The 20183-nt window shown below is 46.4% G+C and overlaps 1 protein-coding gene across 1 annotated transcript in view; it reads right to left on the reverse strand.

The window, feature by feature from the left end:
- Positions 1-17687, reverse strand: part of LOC138510674 (vomeronasal type-2 receptor 26-like) — a 59385-nt gene extending 41698 nt beyond the window's left edge. Inside the window, exon 1 of the mRNA XM_069626454.1 lies at positions 17476-17687. Within this exon, the coding sequence (XP_069482555.1) occupies positions 17476-17687 (212 nt within the window). The remainder of the gene's footprint in view (positions 1-17475) is intronic.
- Positions 17688-20183: the final 2496 nt, after the last annotated feature.

The raw sequence follows: 20183 nt of genomic DNA on the forward strand, positions 1-20183 counted from the left end.
CTTCGTGAAGATGTTATACATAGTCAGGGATACGCAGGAGCCCTGGGGAATGCCACATGTAATGGGTAATGGGTCGGCTGCTGCAGAGGTGGAGAAGACCCTCATAGTTCTACCACTTAGGAATAATTTGATCAATGCAATAGCATGTGTGGAGAAGTGGGCTGCCGATTACAGGTGGGTACAGAGCAAATCATGATCTACAAGGTCGAAGGCCGCTGAGAGATCCAGTAGGAGGCGTAAGGCTGTTTTGCCATGGTCTCTCAGCTCATCGATTTGTGTTTTGAGATCGATGAGCGCGGTTTCTGTGCCGTGCTGAGGTCTGAAACCTGATTGTCTGGTGCCTAATAGTTGATGCAGTTCCAAATGTTCTTGGATCTGTAAGTAAGCCACTCTGTCTAGTATTTTTAACAGAAATGGTACTGTTGTGATTGGCCTGTAGTTGGTCACGATGGAAGGGTCCAAGGTTTCTTTTTTCAGGAGGGGTAGAACCCAAGATTGTTTAAGGTTATCTGGTATCATGCCTGAAGCAAAGTAAGCATTAATGAGTTTAGAAATAAAAGGGGATAGATCTCTGGCCGCATCTTTTATCAGTTTGGCTGGGCATATATCGCCTCAACAGTTGGATGGTTTGAGTGAGAGTATTATCTTTTCGATTTGTGGGATAGTTACTTTAGTAAAGTTGAATTTTTGTTCTGGTTTGGCAGCAGTAGGTAGTTTATCTCTGAATGGTTGAGGGAGGGATATTTTGTTTCTTTTTCTCAATTTTACGTTAGGATAAGTGGCCAGGGATCTCCAGAAAATACGAGTGTGGAGGAAGTACAGGCCCAATTTGTGCCAAATTATTGCCATTGGAAAGTCCTAGGATCCTCTTCCAGAATTTATTTTCCAGTTTTTCCCCAGGTTTCCCAAGGCAATCTCAAACCAGCCTCTCCAGCATAAATCAAGGTTGGGACAACCTTCTGGTTGTAAAAATTAATAATCGGTTGCAGGGAGAATTTTCCAAACTTTCTCCCAATAATCAGTCCTTGAGCTATTAGTAGGTTTATTTTTGTTATAAGGCTGGCTATCCATGGCTTCTCACCCACATCAGAACTGATCGTAGTACCCAGGTATTTTGTTGATATCATCAATATCATTCTGTTGTTTCTTAAATTCCAACCAAATGATTTTTTTAGCTTTGTTCTTGAATTGTTAATCTCCAGAATTTATGATTTGTCGATGTTAATTTTCTAGCCATTCTGCTCCACGTATTCCTGTAGTGCATCCAGTTTTCTTTATAGGCCCACTGGAATACTATCCAGCAGGACCAAGTAATTTGCGTACAGTAATCGCCCCACCGGTGCTCCATTGATCTTTGGTGAGCACGATCTGATTGGGTCCAGTACCTCTTTCATATCGCTAATGAAGAAATTGTACAGGATTGGCGCTAGAGGACACCCTTGTTTCAGACCCCTAAAGGTATTTATCTACTTGGTTAGATTCCCAGTTTGATCCAGCCTTATCTGCAAGGATGTCCCTGTGTGGTGTGGAGTGATTTAATTGCTGCTAGGAGGGCGTTTGGGCATCCTTTGGCTTTCAATTTGGACCATAATCTGTCTCTGTCGATATGGTCGAAGGCCCCCTCCATATCTATAAGGGCCAGGCAAAGTTTACCATTCCCTTCTATTGTTTTCATTTTTAGCAGACTAATCAATAGGAGGTTCAGCCCACAATCCACGTGATTCACAAAACCCGATTGTCTTGGGTCAGTTTGCTGATTCCGCTGTCCACGCTTTGAATTTCTTTAGTAGGACCCCAGTGTAGATTTTTCCCAACACATCCAAAAGGGAAATTGGGCGTTAGTTACCGTGGTTTGCTCTAGCCCCTTTTTTAAAGATCGGCACCACTACCACCTTATTCCATGATGCTGGAAAACTCCCCAGCTGATTTATTCTTCTAAAGAGAACCAGACAGAGATCGGTTCATAGCTCCGGAGTGGCTTTTAACATGGCATTTATCATGCCATCATGGCACGGAGCTCTTGACAAGATTTCTTTAGAGATGATGTTTTTAACTTCCTATCTGTCCAGCTTGATTGATGAGGTTTCCTTTTGTACTGGGGAGCCAGGGGATGGTCTCCTGATTTTTGTTCAGCCATACAAGGCTTCAAAGTGCTCAACTGTTTCATATTTGAATGTAATATTCCCTCCATGTGTCAACCCCCAAACTTTTTGCTGCTGTTTAAACACCTGCAACTAAACTTTGCCAGAGAAGCACAGCCCTCAGCTGCACTCCTCTGCTTTTGCTCACTTACACTGACATGCCCTTAAGTACTGGGAGACTTTGTTTCCCTTAGTCCTTTCCTCATGTTGCAACTGTTGTGCAACATGTAACAAGTGTGCAATGTAATTTACCTTACAGCACACTTGGGTCTCTAGTCTTTCCAAAGGCCCTAGAAACTCTTGCTGGACTTTTTATGAACTGTGCAGATGTGTCATGGACAGGACTGGTGGCAGCTTTCGTTTACATATATTTTTAACCCTTTCTTTCCATGTTAACCGCGTTCAACCGCGTTTGGCACAAATAGGTGGCCCGGCTCCAAAATGGCCATGCCACAAGGTTCTTTGTCCTGTCCCTTGGCCATCTTGCCCCTTCACCTTCCCCAGGTCGAGTTGACCCGGGTTAGTCCTTATATGGTCATGCACTTTCCCGCGACCCCCAATGCTTTTGTGGGCTTCTGAATGACTGGTGTGTGTGCCTCCAGGATGTGGGCTGTGATCTCTGTTCCCAATACACATCCTGGGTGCCAGAGAGTCTAGAGTGTCCTGAATGCCTGGGACCACTGTGGTCCGTGATCGGTCCACGTATGGTGTGGGTGATTGTGAGCAGATCTCCCATTGGGTCCCCTCTGTTTTGGCGTGAAGGGAACTTTGGATAAGAGGAGGCTGAAAACACCACTACCATGTCGATCTCCTAAATTCACACGAACAAACGTTAAGGAGCCAAGTACCCTGCAACAAGAAGTCGAGTCGAGGAACGGCTGGTGACCCGCTGGAAAGGTTTGGCACCCTGAGCCCACTGTCGACCTGTGGGACCCCTCTGCATCTGATCGTCCTAGAAGGTCTGCGAAGACGCTTCGACCCATTGGAATAGTGGGACCAACTATTCTCGGCACCTTCATCAAACCCTACAAGTAAGCCTCTTCGGAAGTGTCCCTGGGCCAATCAGTTGGCTGACCATCTTACACGGGACGTTTGCTCGGTCACCGCCGCTATTTCAAGGATGCCCTCGAAACATAGCATACTGCTAGCTCTGCGTCCACGGCAACCTCACACCGAATTTCATACACTTGGCGTTCCCAGGTCTGAAGTGAGACGAGTGTACCCGGACCGGAGTAAACACGGTTGCCGTGTTGCCCTGCTGTGCAACGACCCCGGCAAGTTCACTGCCTTTGTGACCCCCTTGCCCCTGAAGCTTGCTGCAGTGGAACTGGGCCATTTCCTCCACCCGGAGCGGAGAAATCGCCACTGTTCCATTTGGGAATCCTCGCTGCATCTCGGGAACTATGCAGTGTTGAGACGTCCTGATTGTCGTATTCGAACCTGCCAGCGAAGTGGACAGTACTGGCGAAGTCTGGGTCTGCCTGTGTCAGGGACCGGTGAGTAATCCTTACCCCAACTGGTGGCCCCTAGCACAGGAGCCCATTATTATGCATGAAGTGGCCCCTAAGGGCCCCTTTCCTTTCCACAGCTATTGTGAAATAGCGACTCCATCCCGAACTCTCCAACTGCCTCTGCCCTCAAATGGAGGTCCTGTTTGGATAGTGGTAAATTGTTCTTCATTGCCTTATCCACCTTCCTGAGCTGCTAGAGACCCTATTTTGTCCATTTGCACAAGCGCGTGTATGTACTATTGAGCATAAGGCTCCTCTCTTCGTAGGGCTTGGAGTGCCTCTTCAGTTAGGTGTATTCTCGATGTGGAACTGGATCTAAAGATTATCTGCACTGCCTGTTTTCCACCCCATCTAGGTGGACTACACATTTTGTGCTTTTAACCCCTTAGACACCGGGGGTCTTGTATATATATTGTGTTGATATTGATGTATTGGTTTATTCTAGTATTACTGTGATTCTTTACTGTGGTCTAATTTACAAAGGCCTTGTAATAAATGTGTATATATTTTTAATGTAACACCTGTCTGGAGTAATTCGTAAGTGTCCTTGCTTTGTGTGCTCATTGAGGTCTTTCAGTCACCCTCACCCCTCTTGAGACTTGGGGCCTCATTACACGGATGGCGAAGGGATTTACCGGTAGCGTACCGTACCTTACTACGAGGTCCCTTTGCGGGTTGGGGGATTTAACGCCTGCTTTTTGCAGGCGTTAAAATCCAACCCGCTAAGGGACCTCGGAGCTAATTACGGCACCGCAAAATTGCGGTGCCGTAATTAGCGCCTTCCCCATTCCCATAGAGCCCTATGGGGCAGAAATGGGAATGGGGAAGGGCAATGGCAGAGGGGGATTTACCGCCCCTCCAACCTTGGAATGGGGCAGTAAATCCCCTTTCCGCCAAGGCGGTGCCGGTATTTTACCGGTATGAGCCATATGGCTCACCGCCTACCGGGTAATGAGGCCCTTAGTCTTGACCACCTGCCATAGCTACCCTGATTGGTCTGGCTTGTCCAGAGGTTATCCTGTTCCAAGAAACTAGGCTGGCCTTCTGAACCTCTGCCCCTCCAGGTCAGAGTTCAGAAATCCTTCTTAACAAATTGGTGTACAGCGGTGGGATAGGACTGAAGGTATCAAGTGTTGCACACTAGTGAACGTATTTTGAGTTATTTCTAGCAGGACACATAGGGCCTCATTACACGGACGGCGTTAAGGGTTAACGGTCACCGTTAATGGTAACGGTGACCGTTAACCCTTACCGCCGTACTACGAGGTCCCTTTTCGGGTTGGGCAATTTAACGCCTGCTTTTTGCAGGCGTTAAAACCCAACCCGCAAAGAGACCTTGGTGCTAATTACGGCACCGCAAAATTGCGGTGCCGTAATTGGCACCTTCCCCATTCCCATTATGCCCTATGGGGCAAAAATGGGAATGGGGAAGGGCAATGGTGGAAGGGGGAATTACCGCCCCACCAACCTTGGAGTAGGGCGGTAATTCCCCTTTCCGCCAAGGCGGTGCCGGTAATTTACCGGCATGGACCAAGGTGCTAACAGCACCTTGGTCCACCGCCGTCCGTGTAATGAGGCCCATAGTGAATTGTTGTGGTATGATTTTTAAAAGGCCATAATCCTATCTAACAGTATGGAAACAAGTACCTTGTTAACTTTAAATGCTTCTAGATGCGACACATTAAGAAAGATGTGTGCTGAGAGAGGTGTCTCCTCTCAAGGCACAAAAGTAGAAATGATCCAAAGAATCATGGACTGGCAAGAAGCTCAGCTTAGAGCTAAAGCTTCTGAGGACAGTGCAGAAGGAGGTGGGGCTGCTCTCACTGGTAGAACTGATGGTTCTGCCGCTGCACTTATCCACAGCAACCATGAGGACATGGATGATGTAATGTCTAATGTTTCCTTTGCCAGTGCTGATGGGGAGGCCATACTTGAATTCAAGAAGCAAGAACTGCTGTTTAGGCAGAAGGAGCTTGAGTTCAATATGGCCAAACTAAAGATAGAGCAGGCAGAAAAACAGAAAGTCAGGGATCACCAGTTGGAACTGGCCAAGCTTCAAGATGCCAATGGATCCAAGGGTCCTAGGCATGGGTCTCAGGCCTCGTCTCATCCAAGGTTTCCAAAAAATCTGCTCTGTGTGTATTTGGAAAAGAATGACATTATGGACTGGCTGAATACATTTGAGTATGCATGTGAAGTTCAGCAAGTTGACAATGCTGATAAAATTGCCTGGTTAGTTAGCAGACTGCCCCATTCTGGCTGCAGTGCCATTATGGAAATATCAAAAGCTGAGAGAGCAGATTTTGCAGTGTTGAAGCAGACTCTCATCTTAAAGTTTGGAAAGGCTCCTGCCCAATACTTTAAAAGATTCAGAGAGTACAAGAAGAAAGAAGGTGGTACTTGGGTATCTTATGTAACCGAATCCTTAAAAAACTTTGAAGGTTGTAAGGTTTCTACCTTTGAAAGCATGATAAGACTTGTCATGCTGGAACACATTTTTGCATCTGCTTCCAGTGAGCTTAAGCAGCATTTGGCAGATTCAAAGGAGACAGATCCGAAGAAGCTAGCCATTGCAGCAGATCTGTGGGTGTCACATCGAGTGTCCCATAAGGACAAGACTCATCCTTGTAAGCAGGAGGAAGGGAAAAAGTCCAAAGATAAGGAGGGTGGGGAAACTGATAAAGCTTCCTTGCAAAAGGGCCACAAAAAGAAACATAAGGGTAAGACACAAGAAAACTCACAGGGTAGTGGAGGTCAGCCTCCAAAACAGAACTCTGGTTATAGTAAGCCTCCCTATGTAAACATACCCAGTGGATCTTGTTTTGCTTGTGGAGCAACTGACCATGTGAAGGGGGATCCCAGATGTAAGGTCAAAACCTTGGGGGTCCACTATGCTAATCTGGCCTTCTCCTCCTATGAGGAAGAAGAGATTACAGGAGCATCCTTCTGCTCAGACTCCTTCCCCAGTGGGATAGAAGCTGAGGTAGTTTTAGTTTCCCTGGGTTCCTGGGAGCCTAAAGTCTCAGTTTATGCTAGGATTTCAGATAACACCAAGCACTACTTTAAAGACAGTGTGCTGATCAATGGAGTAGATACTCCAGCTCTTAGGGATAGTGGGTGCAGTTGAACTGTAGTGGATTCTACCTTGGCAGACCCAGAGAAAGTTGCCAGAGCTACTCTGATGCCCACTAAGATGGCTGATGGCCCACCTACATGTTCCCAGTAATACCTGTAAATCGTATTATCAATGGTACAGCAGTCAGGATTCCAGTGAGCATCCAGAGGAGTGTCCCAGGAAAGGTCTTGTTGGGCAATGATCTCAGAGCTTTAGGGCTTGTGGGAGATACTGCTGACAGACCCTGCACAAGGTTTCAAACCAGGGCAGCACTGGCCAAGACCAATGCACTACCCCAATCAAAGGGGAAACCCAAGGCTAAAAGAGTCAGAAAATCAAAAAGAGGGAAAGAGAATATTCCCCCTAACTCACCTACCACTGAGGTGGAGGTAGTTGGTCCATCACCAGGACTTGACAAGGAGGTGGTGATACCTGATGTGTTTGACCCCAATGACCATCCTGAACTAAAAGATTTGTTAGTAGAAGGTGGTCCTGACAGGGAAGAATTCAGTAAAGGCCAACGTGAGTGCCCATCTCTGGAAGGCCTAAGGAGACAGGCCTGCTCCCAGCTTGAGGGTGAACCTCCTGGGAAGCATCCGATGTATTGGAAAGGTGGGCTCCTGTATACAGAAGGAGACCATAGGAGGTTGGTGGTTCCCCTTGCTGTAAGACCCTTCCTCCTGCAGTTGGCGCAGGAAGTGCCCCTTGCTGGTCATCTTGGAATTAAGAGAACCAAGCAAAGGTTATCCATGCACTTCTACTGGCCCAAGATGGGGGTGCAAGTAAAAAGTCACTGCATGAGTTGTGCCTCCTGCCAGTTTTCTGGTAAGAGTGGCGCAACAATCCATGCTCCATTGGTACCACTCCCAGTTGTGGGGGTACCATTTGAGAGGTTAGGGATCGACATTGTTGGTCCCCTTGACCTCCAAACATCCTCAGGCAATAGGCTTATCCTGGTGCTGGTGGACCATGCCACCAGGTATCCTGAGGCCATCCCATTGAAGGCTGGGACTGCCAAGTCAGTTGCAAAAGCTTTACTTGGCATCTTTACTATGCAGGCTATGTGGAAGGAATGTGGTGTCACCTACAAGTTGTGGCAGGAATGTGGGGTCACCTACAAGTTTTCTTCCACATACCACCCCCAGACCATGGTCTGGTGGAAAGGTTTAACAGGACCTTGAAAAGTATGATTGGGGCTCTGGAAGAACCTCAAAGAAGAAAATGGGATCTTCTTTTACCATGCTTACTGTTTGCCTACAGAGAGGTACCACACAAGGGTGTTGGCTTCAGCCCCTTTGAAATTCTGTTTGGTCACCCTGGGGGACCCTTAGCCATAGTCAAGGAGGGATGGGATATGCCCAACCCCTTCATTACTACCAACATAGTAGACTATGTGCTAGTGCTCAGAAAAGGATGGTACTCCTAATGGGTCTGGCTAGTGACAAGTTGAAGGCAGGACAAGCTCTTGTGAAACATTGGTATGACCAGAAGCCTTCCCTCATCAACTTCACACCTGGTCAGAAAGTCCTGATCATGAATCCCATAAAACCTAGAGCTTTACGGACAAATGGTCAGGCCCTTACACAGTGGTGGAGTCACTGGCAGAGGTCAACTATTTAGTGGACCTTGGAAGGCCTGGACAGGCTCCAAAAGTGTTCCATGTAAATAGGCTGAAGGCATTCATCCCAAGAGTTGAAATCGCAGCACTGTTATTGGCTTCAGATGGTGAGGAAGAGGAATCTGAACACCTTCCTGACCTATTCCAAAGCGGTCCTTCAGATAGCTCCATTGAGGGTGTCCGAGTGGCCCTTCATCTGACTTCTTATCAACAGGCTGAGGTGAAAAGTTTGCTTAGGCAATTTTCCCCCCTGTTTTCACAGTCCCCTGGTTTGACACCTTGGTGCAAACATAACAGACACAGGACACAGTCCTTGGTCCAGCCCTGTGGTCTTGGTTCCAAAAGCAGGTACTTCTGAATTGAGGTTCTGTGTGGATTACAGGCCTCAGAATGCTGTCACCAAGACAGATGCACACCCCTTGCCTAGAACAGATGAGCTGGTGGATACCTTGGGTGCCTCCAAGTACCTCAGCACACTTGTCCTCACTGCAGGCTATTGGCAAATAGCCCTTGCAGAACATGCCAAGGAGAAGCCAGTTTTCTCTTTGGCATGAGAAGTAGTTGAGAAGGGTAAGGAACACCCTATTGGATTCATTAGTCGCAAGCTTAAGGACAGAGAGATCAGATGGTCAACAGAAGAGAAATAATGTTTCTCTGTTGTGTGGGCCCTTAGGAAGCTGAGGCCCTACCTCTATGGGACCCACTTCACTGTGCAAACTGACCATAAGCCCTTAAAGTGGCTAATGAACATGAAGGCAGAGAATCCAAAGTTGCTTAGGTGGTCGATAAGTCTGCAAGGCTTTGACTTCACTATTGAAAAGCAGGTACTTCTGAATTGAGGTTCTGTGTGGATTACAGGCCTCTGAATGCTGTCACCAAGACAGATGAACACCCCTTGCCTAGAACAAATGAGCTGGTGGATACCTTGGGTGCCTCCAAGTACATCAGCACGTTTGACCTCACTGCAGGCTATGGCAAATAGCCCTTGCAGAACATGCCAAGGAGAAGACAGCTTTCTCAACTCCGGAGGGCCTTTACCAGTTCATGGTAATGCCGTTTGGGTTGAAGAATGCACCTGCACTTTCCAGAGGCTTGTGAATCATGTGTTGAATGGGTTGGATGAATTCTGTCTTTCATATCTGGATGATATAGCAGTTTTCAGTGTCACCTGGGAAGACCGTGTAAAACACCTTAAGATTGTGTTACAGGCTCTTCAGAAGGCCCATATGACCATAAAGGCCAGTAAGTGCCAGATTGGACAAGGATCAGTGGTCTACCTTGGACATGAAGTAGGTGGAGGGAGGATACATCCTCTACCCAGTAAAGTACAAGCAGTATAAGACTGGCCTACCCCACTACACAGACCCAAGTGAGAGCCTTCTTAGGACTCACTGCGTACTACCGAAATATCATGGCAGACTATGGTACCATAGCTGCCCCTCTGACTGCTCTCACTACTCCAAAGAAACCCAAGAAGGTAACTTGGTCTGAAGAGTGTGAGAAGGCCTTCAATGGCTTAAAAGACTCCTTGTGCCAGGCCCCTGTTCGCAGGGTCCCTGATTACCAAAGATCTTTTATTGTGCAGACAGATGCCTCTGACACTGGGATAAGAGCTGTACTATAACAAGTAGATGAGAATGGTAAGGAACACCCTATTGGATTAATTAGTCACCAGCTTAAGGACAGAGAGCTCAGATGGTCCACAGTAGAGAAAGAATGTTTCTCTGTTGTGTGGGCCCTTAGGAAGCTGACACCCTACCTCTATGGGACCCACTTCACTGTGCAAACTGACCATAAGCCATTAAAGTGGCTAATGAACATAAAGGGAGATAATCCAAAGTTGCTTAGGTGGTCGATAAGTCTACAAGGCTTTGACTTCACTATTGAGCATAGGCCAGGTGTCCAACATAGCAATGCTGATGGGTTGTCCAGAATGTTTAACTGACCTGAACAAGAAACTCCAGAGGTGGATTAGTTCGCCCTGTCCTTAGTCTGGGGCGGGCGAGTGTTAGGAAAGATTTCATATTTGAATGTAATTTTCCCAACTAACCTAGAGAGACCAGAGGTAATTTTTTCAACGACCACTTGTGAACAGCCCTCTACCAAAACTCTTGTTTAACAATACACTATGTGCACAAGGTCACTTGCTTCCCCAAATTCCATTGTGGTTATACCTTCTTGTATTGATTAGTATTCATTAAATACTCATATACTACACCAATATGTATCAAAAATAGTTATTTATTTTTTTATATGACATATCTGCAATAAAAACTTTTTTTCTTTTCTTTTACACATCTACAATTTTAAAGAATTTTGAAATAAATAGTCCAACACTATGCAAACAACAGACATTTCACAATTATTTTCAATTTAGCTGTGCACATTCAATACCATGTAGTACTCCAACATTTAACAATTTTTTAGAATTATATCTTAATCAGGATCTGTTAGTTGCTCTCCTCTCTCATAGAAAAGTGCATCTCAGTCCATAAAACATTTCACTCTATGTTCTTCTCTCCCATGCTCACTTCCATACCGCATTCATACCATATCCGACATGTTTCATTCCTTACACACTGTCATACTACTAACAAGGACATTCTTCAGGGGTAAAAATCAACCACATTCCATTGAAATGTACAATTGTGTTTGTCTTCTTTTATGTTTTTTCTAGGGATTGGCTTTCAGTGGGATCCATTAGTCCTTTCTTAAGGTCCAACAATCAGACAGATCACTGTGGGAAGCAAATGTGGGATAATCAAATTTTAGTAATCGAAAAAACCATCCCTGTTGATCTTTTTATTATATACAACCTGCTGCAAAAAATTCAGCAGAAGGGAGTCACTATTTAACTAACTCCTTCTTTACATCTGTTATGCAATCGTCTCTCTATCACGCTCAGTACAGGCTTCACATGGTTAGTTCATTCTTGGTGGGTTTAATATCTCTCTTCATTAGATGGATCCTACTGTTTGCCACTCACTATACTTTTATATCTCCCTTCTTCAGATAAATTCTATTGTGACACTTATTATCAATAGATCATGCATAGTTAAATTTCTTATGATTTGTCAATGTAATGCCTTTATCATGCTCACTTCTTATTTTCTTTTCTGTTGGTGTAGTACTTCTGTGTCCACTCCTCCAGGATGCTCTGATGCCTCAAACGGCGATGCTCACCACCATATGTAATATCATAGGCCACTTCCATATATACCTAATTGGGAAGTTTTAGTTATTTACACTGAATTATGTTGTTTTATCATTTTTTCTTCTACATTTTTTATTTACTTTTATTACTGCAGCTCGAAAATATTTCAGTGTTTTCCATACTGACCTAGTACACTTGTTTACCGGGTCCCTGATCTCGGTAATTATTGGCCGGTCCCGCAATGTGTCTTATTTCTGTCAGGGTCGGGTCCTCTATCACTGTCTATGGAGGGAGCCAACCGCATCTATTTATCTAGGGCAGAGAGAGAACCACAGCGGATACAATACTTTAGTCTTTTTAAACCTTCGTGCATTTTAGTGGACTCCTAATTGCCCCCATGCTTAGGTCATTCTTACCTATTAATTCCTTTTATCTTCCTGCTCTTTCCAGGATTCGAAATTAGGCTTTTCCTGCTCCTCTTCAGAACGTCATCTTTGGGCCATCCACCGTCATCTCTGTCGGTCGCGTCTCCTTCTGTTTTCGTTATTCACCTGCTTCCTGTTCTGTTGTCCTTCATTACTTTTTATTCCATCTCACTAGCCATGTGACATCTTATCACATGATCCGGCGGCGTAACAATGGCACTGGCCTTTTTTCATTTTATGCACAGTTCATCATTTCCTGCCTCCGGCCCCCCATTGGTTCGAATCAAGGGCTCTAATAGAGCGCCACATCAGCGTAGTTTGACCGCGCGCACCACACGCGCCAAAAAAGCACCTTCGTTCGATGGGGTCTCTTTGCAGGTTTTTTTGCTCAGATATGTATAAATTACATGTCCATTTCTGAATTATAATTAAGGATTGATTTTTCAATATCTTTTCAGGATAGTCGCATTATGATGTTGTTTCAAAATTGCCTAACTACATAGGCCAAACTATGACTATGTGGATTATCTGTACAGTATTCGCAAGTTACCAATCTCTTAGGTCCCAAAACGAGATTCTTGCACTTACACAACCAATTTATGATAGTCTGTCCAATCTGAACAAGCCTTGCTCCTCTATTCAGTTATGGAACAACTTTAGGTAATAGGATGCAGTCATATCCAACCTTGATATGTCGGAAGAGTTAGGCCTATCTCTATATTGGTTAGTTAGTCAAGTCCTACTTACAGATGTCATCTAGGCCTCTTAACACTTACTACTGCTTCCTCTACTTATTGTCTCATTCAGATCTCAAAGCCTGTTCACTATTAGTAGGTGAAAGGTTGGTTGTCATTCTGTCTTCTCATTCAGACCCAATTCAACACGTTTAGTTAAGAAGATCAACTCTTTTTCTTTTTGAGCTAATTTTCTTCTGTCAAGATTAATATAATTTGTTGGCCTCACCACATAGACAATCGACCATCTCAAATCTTCAACTTTATGAACCATCTCTATAAAATGTCCAACTAAGGGGGCAGTGTGCACTCTGTTTTTTATACAGCTTTTATGTTCTGTAATCCGGATTTTGACTTTTCTTTCCATCTTCCCTATGTATATCTTTTTACAAGGGCACCAAATCATGTACACTACAAAACTGGAGTTACAGTTCCTAAGGACTTTTTGTTTCCATGGACTTTTGAGGCCTAGGTCTATTTCCGTTGTTTTTTTAGTTTGTTGACAACAGACACATGATCCACACGGGTAATGCCCCTCTGGAGCCCGCATCCCCCATGTTTCTGTTAGGGTCGGTTGTGGTATATAAGGCTTCAAAGTGCTAAACTGTTAGGAAAGATTTCATATTTAAATGTGTCAACCCCCAAACTTTTTGCTGCTGTTTAAACACCTGTAACTAAACTTTGCCAGAGAAGCACAGCCCTCAGATGCACTCCTCTGGGCTTTCGCTCACTTTTTATGGGGACACTGACATGTCCTTAAGACAGTCAGTACTGGGAGACTTTGTTTCCCTTAGTCCTTTCCTCATGTTGCAACTGTTGTGCAACATGTAACAAGTCTGCAAAGTAATTTACCTTACAGCACACTTGGGTCTCTAGTCTTTCCAAATGCCCTAGAAACTCTCACTGGACTTTTTATGAACTGTGCAGATGTGTCATGGACAGGACTGGTGGCAGCTTTCATTTACATATATTTTTTAAACCTTTTTTTTCCATGTTAACCGCGTTCAACCGCGTTTGGCACGAATAGGTGGCCCGGCTCCAAAATGGCCATGCCACAATGTTCTTTGTCCTATCCTTTGGCCATCTTACCCCTTCCCCAGGTAGAGTTGACCCGGATTAGTCCTTATTTGGTCATGCACTTTCCCGCGAACCCCAATGCTTTCGTGGGCTTCTAAATGACTGGTGTGTGTGCCTCCAGGATGTGGGCTAGGATGTCTGTTCACAATACACATCCTGGGTGCCAGAGAGTCTAGAGTGTCCTGAATGCCTGGGACCACTATGGTCCGTGATTGGTCCACCTATGGAGTGGGTGTTTGAGAGCAGATCTCCCATTGGGTCCCCTCTGTTTTGGCGCAAAGGGAACTTTGGATAAGAGGAGGCTGAAAACACCTCTACCATGTCGATCTCCTAAGTTCACACAAACAAAAGATAAGGAGCCAAGTATCCTGCAACAAGAAGCCGAGTCGAGGAACCGTTGGTGACCCGCTGGAAAGGTTTGGCACCCTGAGCCTGCTGTCATCCTGTGGGACCCCTCTGCATCTGATCGTCCTAGAAGGTCTTCGAAGACGCTTCGACCCAATGGAATAGTGGGACCAACTATTCTAAGCACCTTCATCAAACCCTGCAAGTAAGCCTCTTCGGAAGTGTCCCTGGGCCAACCAGTGGGCTGACCAGCTTACACGGGTAATTTGCTCTGTCACCACTGCCGTTTTGAGGAGGCCCTCGAAACTTTGGCATACTGCAGGCTCTGCATCCACGGCACCCTCACACCGAATTTCGTACACTTGGCGTTCCCAGGTCTAAAGTGAGACGAGTGTACCCAGACCGGAGTAAACAAGGTTGCCGTGTTGCCCTGCTGTGGCAACGACATGTGCAAGTTTGCTGCCTTTGTGATCCGCTTTCCCCTGAAGACTGCTGCAGTGGAACTGGGCCGATTCCTCCACCCGGAGCGGAGAAATCGCCACTGTCCCATTTGGGAATCCTCGCTGCATCTCGGGAACTATGCAGTGTTGAGACGTCCTGATTGTCGCATTCGAACCTGCCAGCGAAGTGGACTGTACTGGTGAAGTCTGGGTCTGCCTGTGTTGTGGACCGGTGAGTAATCCTTACCCCAGCTGGTGGCCCCTTGCGCAGGAGCCCATTATTACGCAAGAAGTGGCCCCTAAGGGCCCCTTTCCTTTCCACAGCTATTGCGAAATAGCGACTCCATCCCAAACTCTCCAACTGCCTCTGCCCTCAAGTGGAGGTCCTGTTTGAATAGTGGGAACTTGTTCTTCATCACCATACCCACCTTTCTGAGCTGCTAGAGACCCTTGAAGAGACCCTATTTTGTCCATTGGCACAAGTGCGTGCATGTACTATTGAGCATAAGCCTCCTCTCTTCGTAAGGCTTGGACTGCCTCTTCAGTTAGGTGTATTCTCAATGTGGAACTGGGTCTAAAGATTATCTGCACTGCCTGTTTTCCTCCCCATCTAGGTGGACTACACATTTCGTGCTTTTAACCCCTTAGACCCCTGGGGTCTTGTATATATATTGTGTTGATATTGATGTATGGGTTTATTCTAGTATTACTGTGATTCTTTACTGTGGTCTAATTTACAAAGGCCTTGTAATAAATGTGTATATATTTTTAATCTAATACCTGTCTGGAATAATTCATAAGTGTCCTTGCTTTGGTTGCTCATTGAGGTCTTTTAGTCGCCCTCACCCCTCTTGAGACTTAGGGCCACATTACACGGAAGGCGGTAATGGTTAACGGTCACTGTTAATGGTAACGGTGACCGTTAACCATTACCGCCTTACTACGAGGTCCCTTAGCGGGTTGGTGCTTTAATGCCTGCTTTTTGCAGGCGTTAAAAACCAACCCGCTAAGGGACCTTGGTGCTAATTATGGCACCGCAAAATTGCGGTGCCGTAATTAGCACCTTCCCCATTCCCATTATGCCCTATGGGGCAAAAATGGTAATGGGGAAGGGCAGTGGTGGAAGGGGGAATTACCGCCCCGCCAACCTTGGAATGGGGTGGTAATTCCCCTTTCCACCAAGGCTGTGCTGGTATTTTCCGGCATGGACCAAGGTGCTAATAGCACCTTGGTCCTCCGCCTTCCGTGTAATGAGGCCCACAGTCTTGACCGCCTGCCATAGCTACCCTGATTGGTCTGGCTTGTCCAGGGGTTACCCTGTTCCAGGAAACTATGCTGGCCTTCTGAACCTCTGCCCCTCCAGGTCAGAGTTTAGAAATCCTTCTTAACATCAACCCATCCCGATTCCTGGATGGCATTTAGCTGAAGGTGGCCGGAATCTCCTTCTTTACCCTTTAGCAGAGCCCAAAAGTATTTCGCGTTCTTCATATTCAAAGCCATCTGCATATGTTCTGCATCATTTTGGTAAAGGGTGGGACTTCACCCAGTTCTTATATTATTTTCTTTCTCTCCTTTTCTTAATTCCTATAATAAGTGGGACTGTTTTTAAGAGTCTAAGGTCATGTGTTAACTGGCGCTTTTAGTTAGCGATTTTTTAATCGAAAACATGTTTTCTCTTAAAGCCCCTTTTACTTCCTCACCCTTGCACTTCTCCAAATTGAAGTAGGCAGGATTGATAGTCCAAGCTTTGTTCCGGGGTCTTCAAACATTTTGTCACTTACTCTGTTAGGGCAGGAATCGACCTTTCACCAATCCTTAACCTATTCTGGCCGTTCTCCAAAAGAACTTTGCAGTTCCATCGGTTTTCTTTTTCTTAACTGTTGCCTGCTGGGTCGGTCTTAGGCAGGTTAGGATTAGTGGATTGTGGTCACTATATTTAGCTGGTCGAACCTTCAGGGAGATCACTCTTTGAAAAGTTTCCCCATCGACAAAATAATAGTCCAGGGTTGCGCTAGCACTTGCTGAGCTCCAGGTTTTGGCTCCCGCCCAATCCCCCTCGACTTGACCATTTAGAATGTGCAGGTCCCTTATTTCAGTTGCCTCCATCCATTTCTGGCTTCTTGTTATCTTTTCCTTCTTTTGGCAGGGTTTATCGATTCCTTTGTTTTTACCACCCAGGCAGTTTGTATTCAAGTCCCCACAAATACATATCCAGGGATCTTCCAGTTCCGATCTAACATCATCGATCCATTTAATTACCTGTTGAGTAAATGACCTTCCCTCCTGGCTTTAGGGATCCAGTACAGATTGAAGATGACCATCATACCTTCCTTGGAATTAAGAGACTCCTGCAGTTTTATGATTACGATCTGAATCAATGAAGTGGGGTGAATGACCCTCATCAAACTCCCGGCTGATTTATTATTTACAAACATGAGCAGGCCTGAAGTTGGGCTTCCTCTTATTCCTTTTGAGGCCTTATTTAGACATCCCATAAAACCATCAAGAATGGGAGTTTCTCTAAGCCAAGATTCTTGTAGGCATAGTACATCCAAGTTGGTTGACCTGGGGTCTAAGGAATGGAACAGATGAACACACCCTCTGGTATTCCAGGACCCAATATTCATCCAGCCAGGTCCTTCCCTCCTCTCTCTCTAATCTCTAGCTGGAGAGGCCAAAGTCCTTGCAAGCCAACCCCATTAGTCATCGTTGCCAATCCTTGTTATCAGATCCTCTTTCCTTTTTGGATTTGTTTGTAAGTTAGCACCAACTCTCCATTTTATTCTCATCTTAAGTGCTTCGGGGCCTAGGAGGGTGGTCGGGAATCTCTAGTTGGCTTGGCAGACACCTCAGCATTCATGGTACGGGGGCTGTTTTGGCATTGCCCCATTTTCCTTTGGGTACTTAGGTTGTACTTGTGGTCTGCATCGGGCATTGAGGCACACTGTTTTCGGTCAAAGCAAAGGGCCCTGAGGTCATCAAATGCCTTCACCGAGAGGGTTATTGCTGCCTGGGTTGTCATATGGAGGCACCCTCGACCATTTTCATGTTCAGTTGGGAAGTCCACAATCTGTATATCCTTTGGTTCAATAACTCTCATTTGTGGAACATTGTGCAGCAGGCCCATTACATTAGATCAATTAAGTATTAATTCATCATCCGCTTTCGGTACCATCTCTGAAAGGATTTTGTGGGATAAAATCCTGGCCAATTGCTTCTTTTGCTCTCTCTTCACCTGTTGCTGGGACCCTGAGGTCCTCCACATCCTGGATTTAAATGGAGAATCCCTGGCCATTGTTCTATAGAGCCTCTCCCTTCTTGATCAGTCTGTCATTGTTTCCATCGCTTTGGGGTTGGCCCAACCATGGAGCGATCTTAAGTGCAATTTTTGCCCTTTTATCTTCTAGGGTTTTGAAGCTAAAGTTGTTTTTGTTGCACGCTGCTTCTTGTTCCTCCTTGCCCCCCTCCCCAGAGGTGATATTAGGCACTGAAGGGCCCCCTGAAGCTTCCATATCTGAGTCCTCATACGTTGACAACTGCAGAAGCAAGTCATTTTCGGCCTCCTGATCCATGGGTTCTTCATCCGGATGTAACGACAGGACGGTGTTGTTTGGGATGTTAGGCTCCTTAATTTCCTTGGTCTTTTTCCTGGCCTCCATACCTCAGGGACTTGAAGGGGTCTTGCTAGGTGCCACCTCTGACACTGTTCTTAGGTTTCTAATAATGTTTCTAGCACCACACCTCACTGCTGGTTTGCATCTTGGAAGGTTTTTTCTTCCATCTACTTTGCGTTGGGCTTTTGACTCTCTTTGGGCTTCTGGTTCGAAGATTGGGTAGATATCCATGTGCAAGTGGTTAAAACCTCCAGCAAAGTCTTGATCCAACCCAGCTTTCCAAGATACCCCCTCCTGTGTACACTGACGCCTTTCCGGTGGACTGGAAAGAGACGATTGCGCCCCTGCTGATAGCGGGACTGTCACCAGGGGAAGTAAGATTCCGGCCCATTACCCCGACCCCCTATGGCACCCCCACTCGCCACTGGGGCACTCCCACAGTGTAACGCTCACCTGATTCCCACGGAGGCGCTGGTCTTGGCAGGAAGGTGTCTGTGACTCGAAAAGTGACGTGCAGGACTCGATTGGCTTCTGGGGTCAAACCTCTTCGCACTGTGTGTCGAACTCGTAGGGTGAGGTTTCTGCAGGTGAAAGAATATGGGGGTTAATGGTCTGGGTTGTTTAATGTCCCTCTTCCTCTCTCTCTCTAGCTTCTCCGTAGAGCCCCCAGGTCAACGTGCTCACCTTAGATAGGTGAATGCTGGGCTCTCCATCTGCGTCTGGTGCAGGGTGCTGTTGCCAGTTCCTTCACTGGTGAAACATAGGCCTCTTGGACTCAGAGGATCGTTACCGTTGTTAACTGCACGAGCGGTGAGTTTCCAGACACCTTTTTAGTCTTTATAGTCTTTAGGTGCGAGGCACGTTAATATTGAACAGGACTTCGTATAATGCTTTTCCCCCTTTTGTCTTGCAGGACTCTTGAGATGGAAGATGGAGTGAAGCGCCTGGAAATGCGTAAGTAAATGCAAGCGCTCGAACTGTCTTTTCCCTTGCAGCTTACTTCGTGCTGAAGAGACGCCGGAGTATTTGCAGGCATTCTATTGCGATGAGCACGATGGGCGTAAGTAAATACCTGTCTAATGTCTCTTCTTTTGTCTTTCAGAAGTTGGGTTGCAGCGCCGGAGTCCGCGGAATGCCCGTAAGTAAATACAATGCTTTTGTCTCCGCAGGCGGCGATGCAGCGTGAAGAAATCCGGAATTCACGGAGTGCCGATAAGTAATGACAATGCTTTTGTCTTCACAGGCGGAGGTGCAGCGTGAGGAAATGGCCGCAGCCGATGGATCAGGTGAGTAAGCACTGCGAGTTAAGGCTGCCTGGCTAACCTGCTGTTTCTTGTCTTTGCAGGTGCTGCTGTTGACTGGATACAGGAATGGTAAGTATGATTCTTGCAGATTCAGGATCGAAAGAAGAAAGGCTGGAACAGAATCGGTGAGCGTTCTGCTGCAGATGCAGAATAACGCGAAGCACGTTTCGTCTATCGGGTGTGGTTTAAATAGCTTCGGAGTGATGAGGCGTCTTCCTCCACGGCCACGCCTAGGTAAGAAAAGAGTTCCAGTTCCAGAAGATTTCCAGTGCTGAATCCAGGGAGTGGAGCTTGCCCCACCCAGGTAAGAAAGTAGTTCCTGTTCACAGAGGACTTCTAAGTGGCTGGTACGTAAGCAGCATGGTCTGCTACAGGTAAGTCCACCCAAGCATCTGCACACATATTATGAGCCCGGCGCTTCCAGTGCCGGGACCGATGGTTCTGATGAGCCTGGTGCCACCGGCGCCAGGACAAGGTCCAAAAGGTCCCAGTGAGGACCGGCTGGTGCCTAGGATTAGGGTTAGGGGCCTGCTTCCATGGACGTTGGGCTGGTCCTGGCTCCTTGGAAGCAGTGATCATGACAGCACCCCCCCTCAAGGCCCCTCCTAAGCGTGTCTTCTCCGGGGGTTTTGGCTTGTCGGGGTGATTCAGATGGAATTTCTTGACCAGACGAGGTGCGTGAACATATTCTGAGGGTTCCCAAGA

Source organism: Ambystoma mexicanum, chromosome 6p (assembly GCF_040938575.1).
Source record: "Ambystoma mexicanum isolate Mex_15411 chromosome 6p, UKY_AmexF1_1, whole genome shotgun sequence".
Lineage (NCBI taxonomy): Eukaryota > Metazoa > Chordata > Amphibia > Caudata > Ambystomatidae > Ambystoma > Ambystoma mexicanum.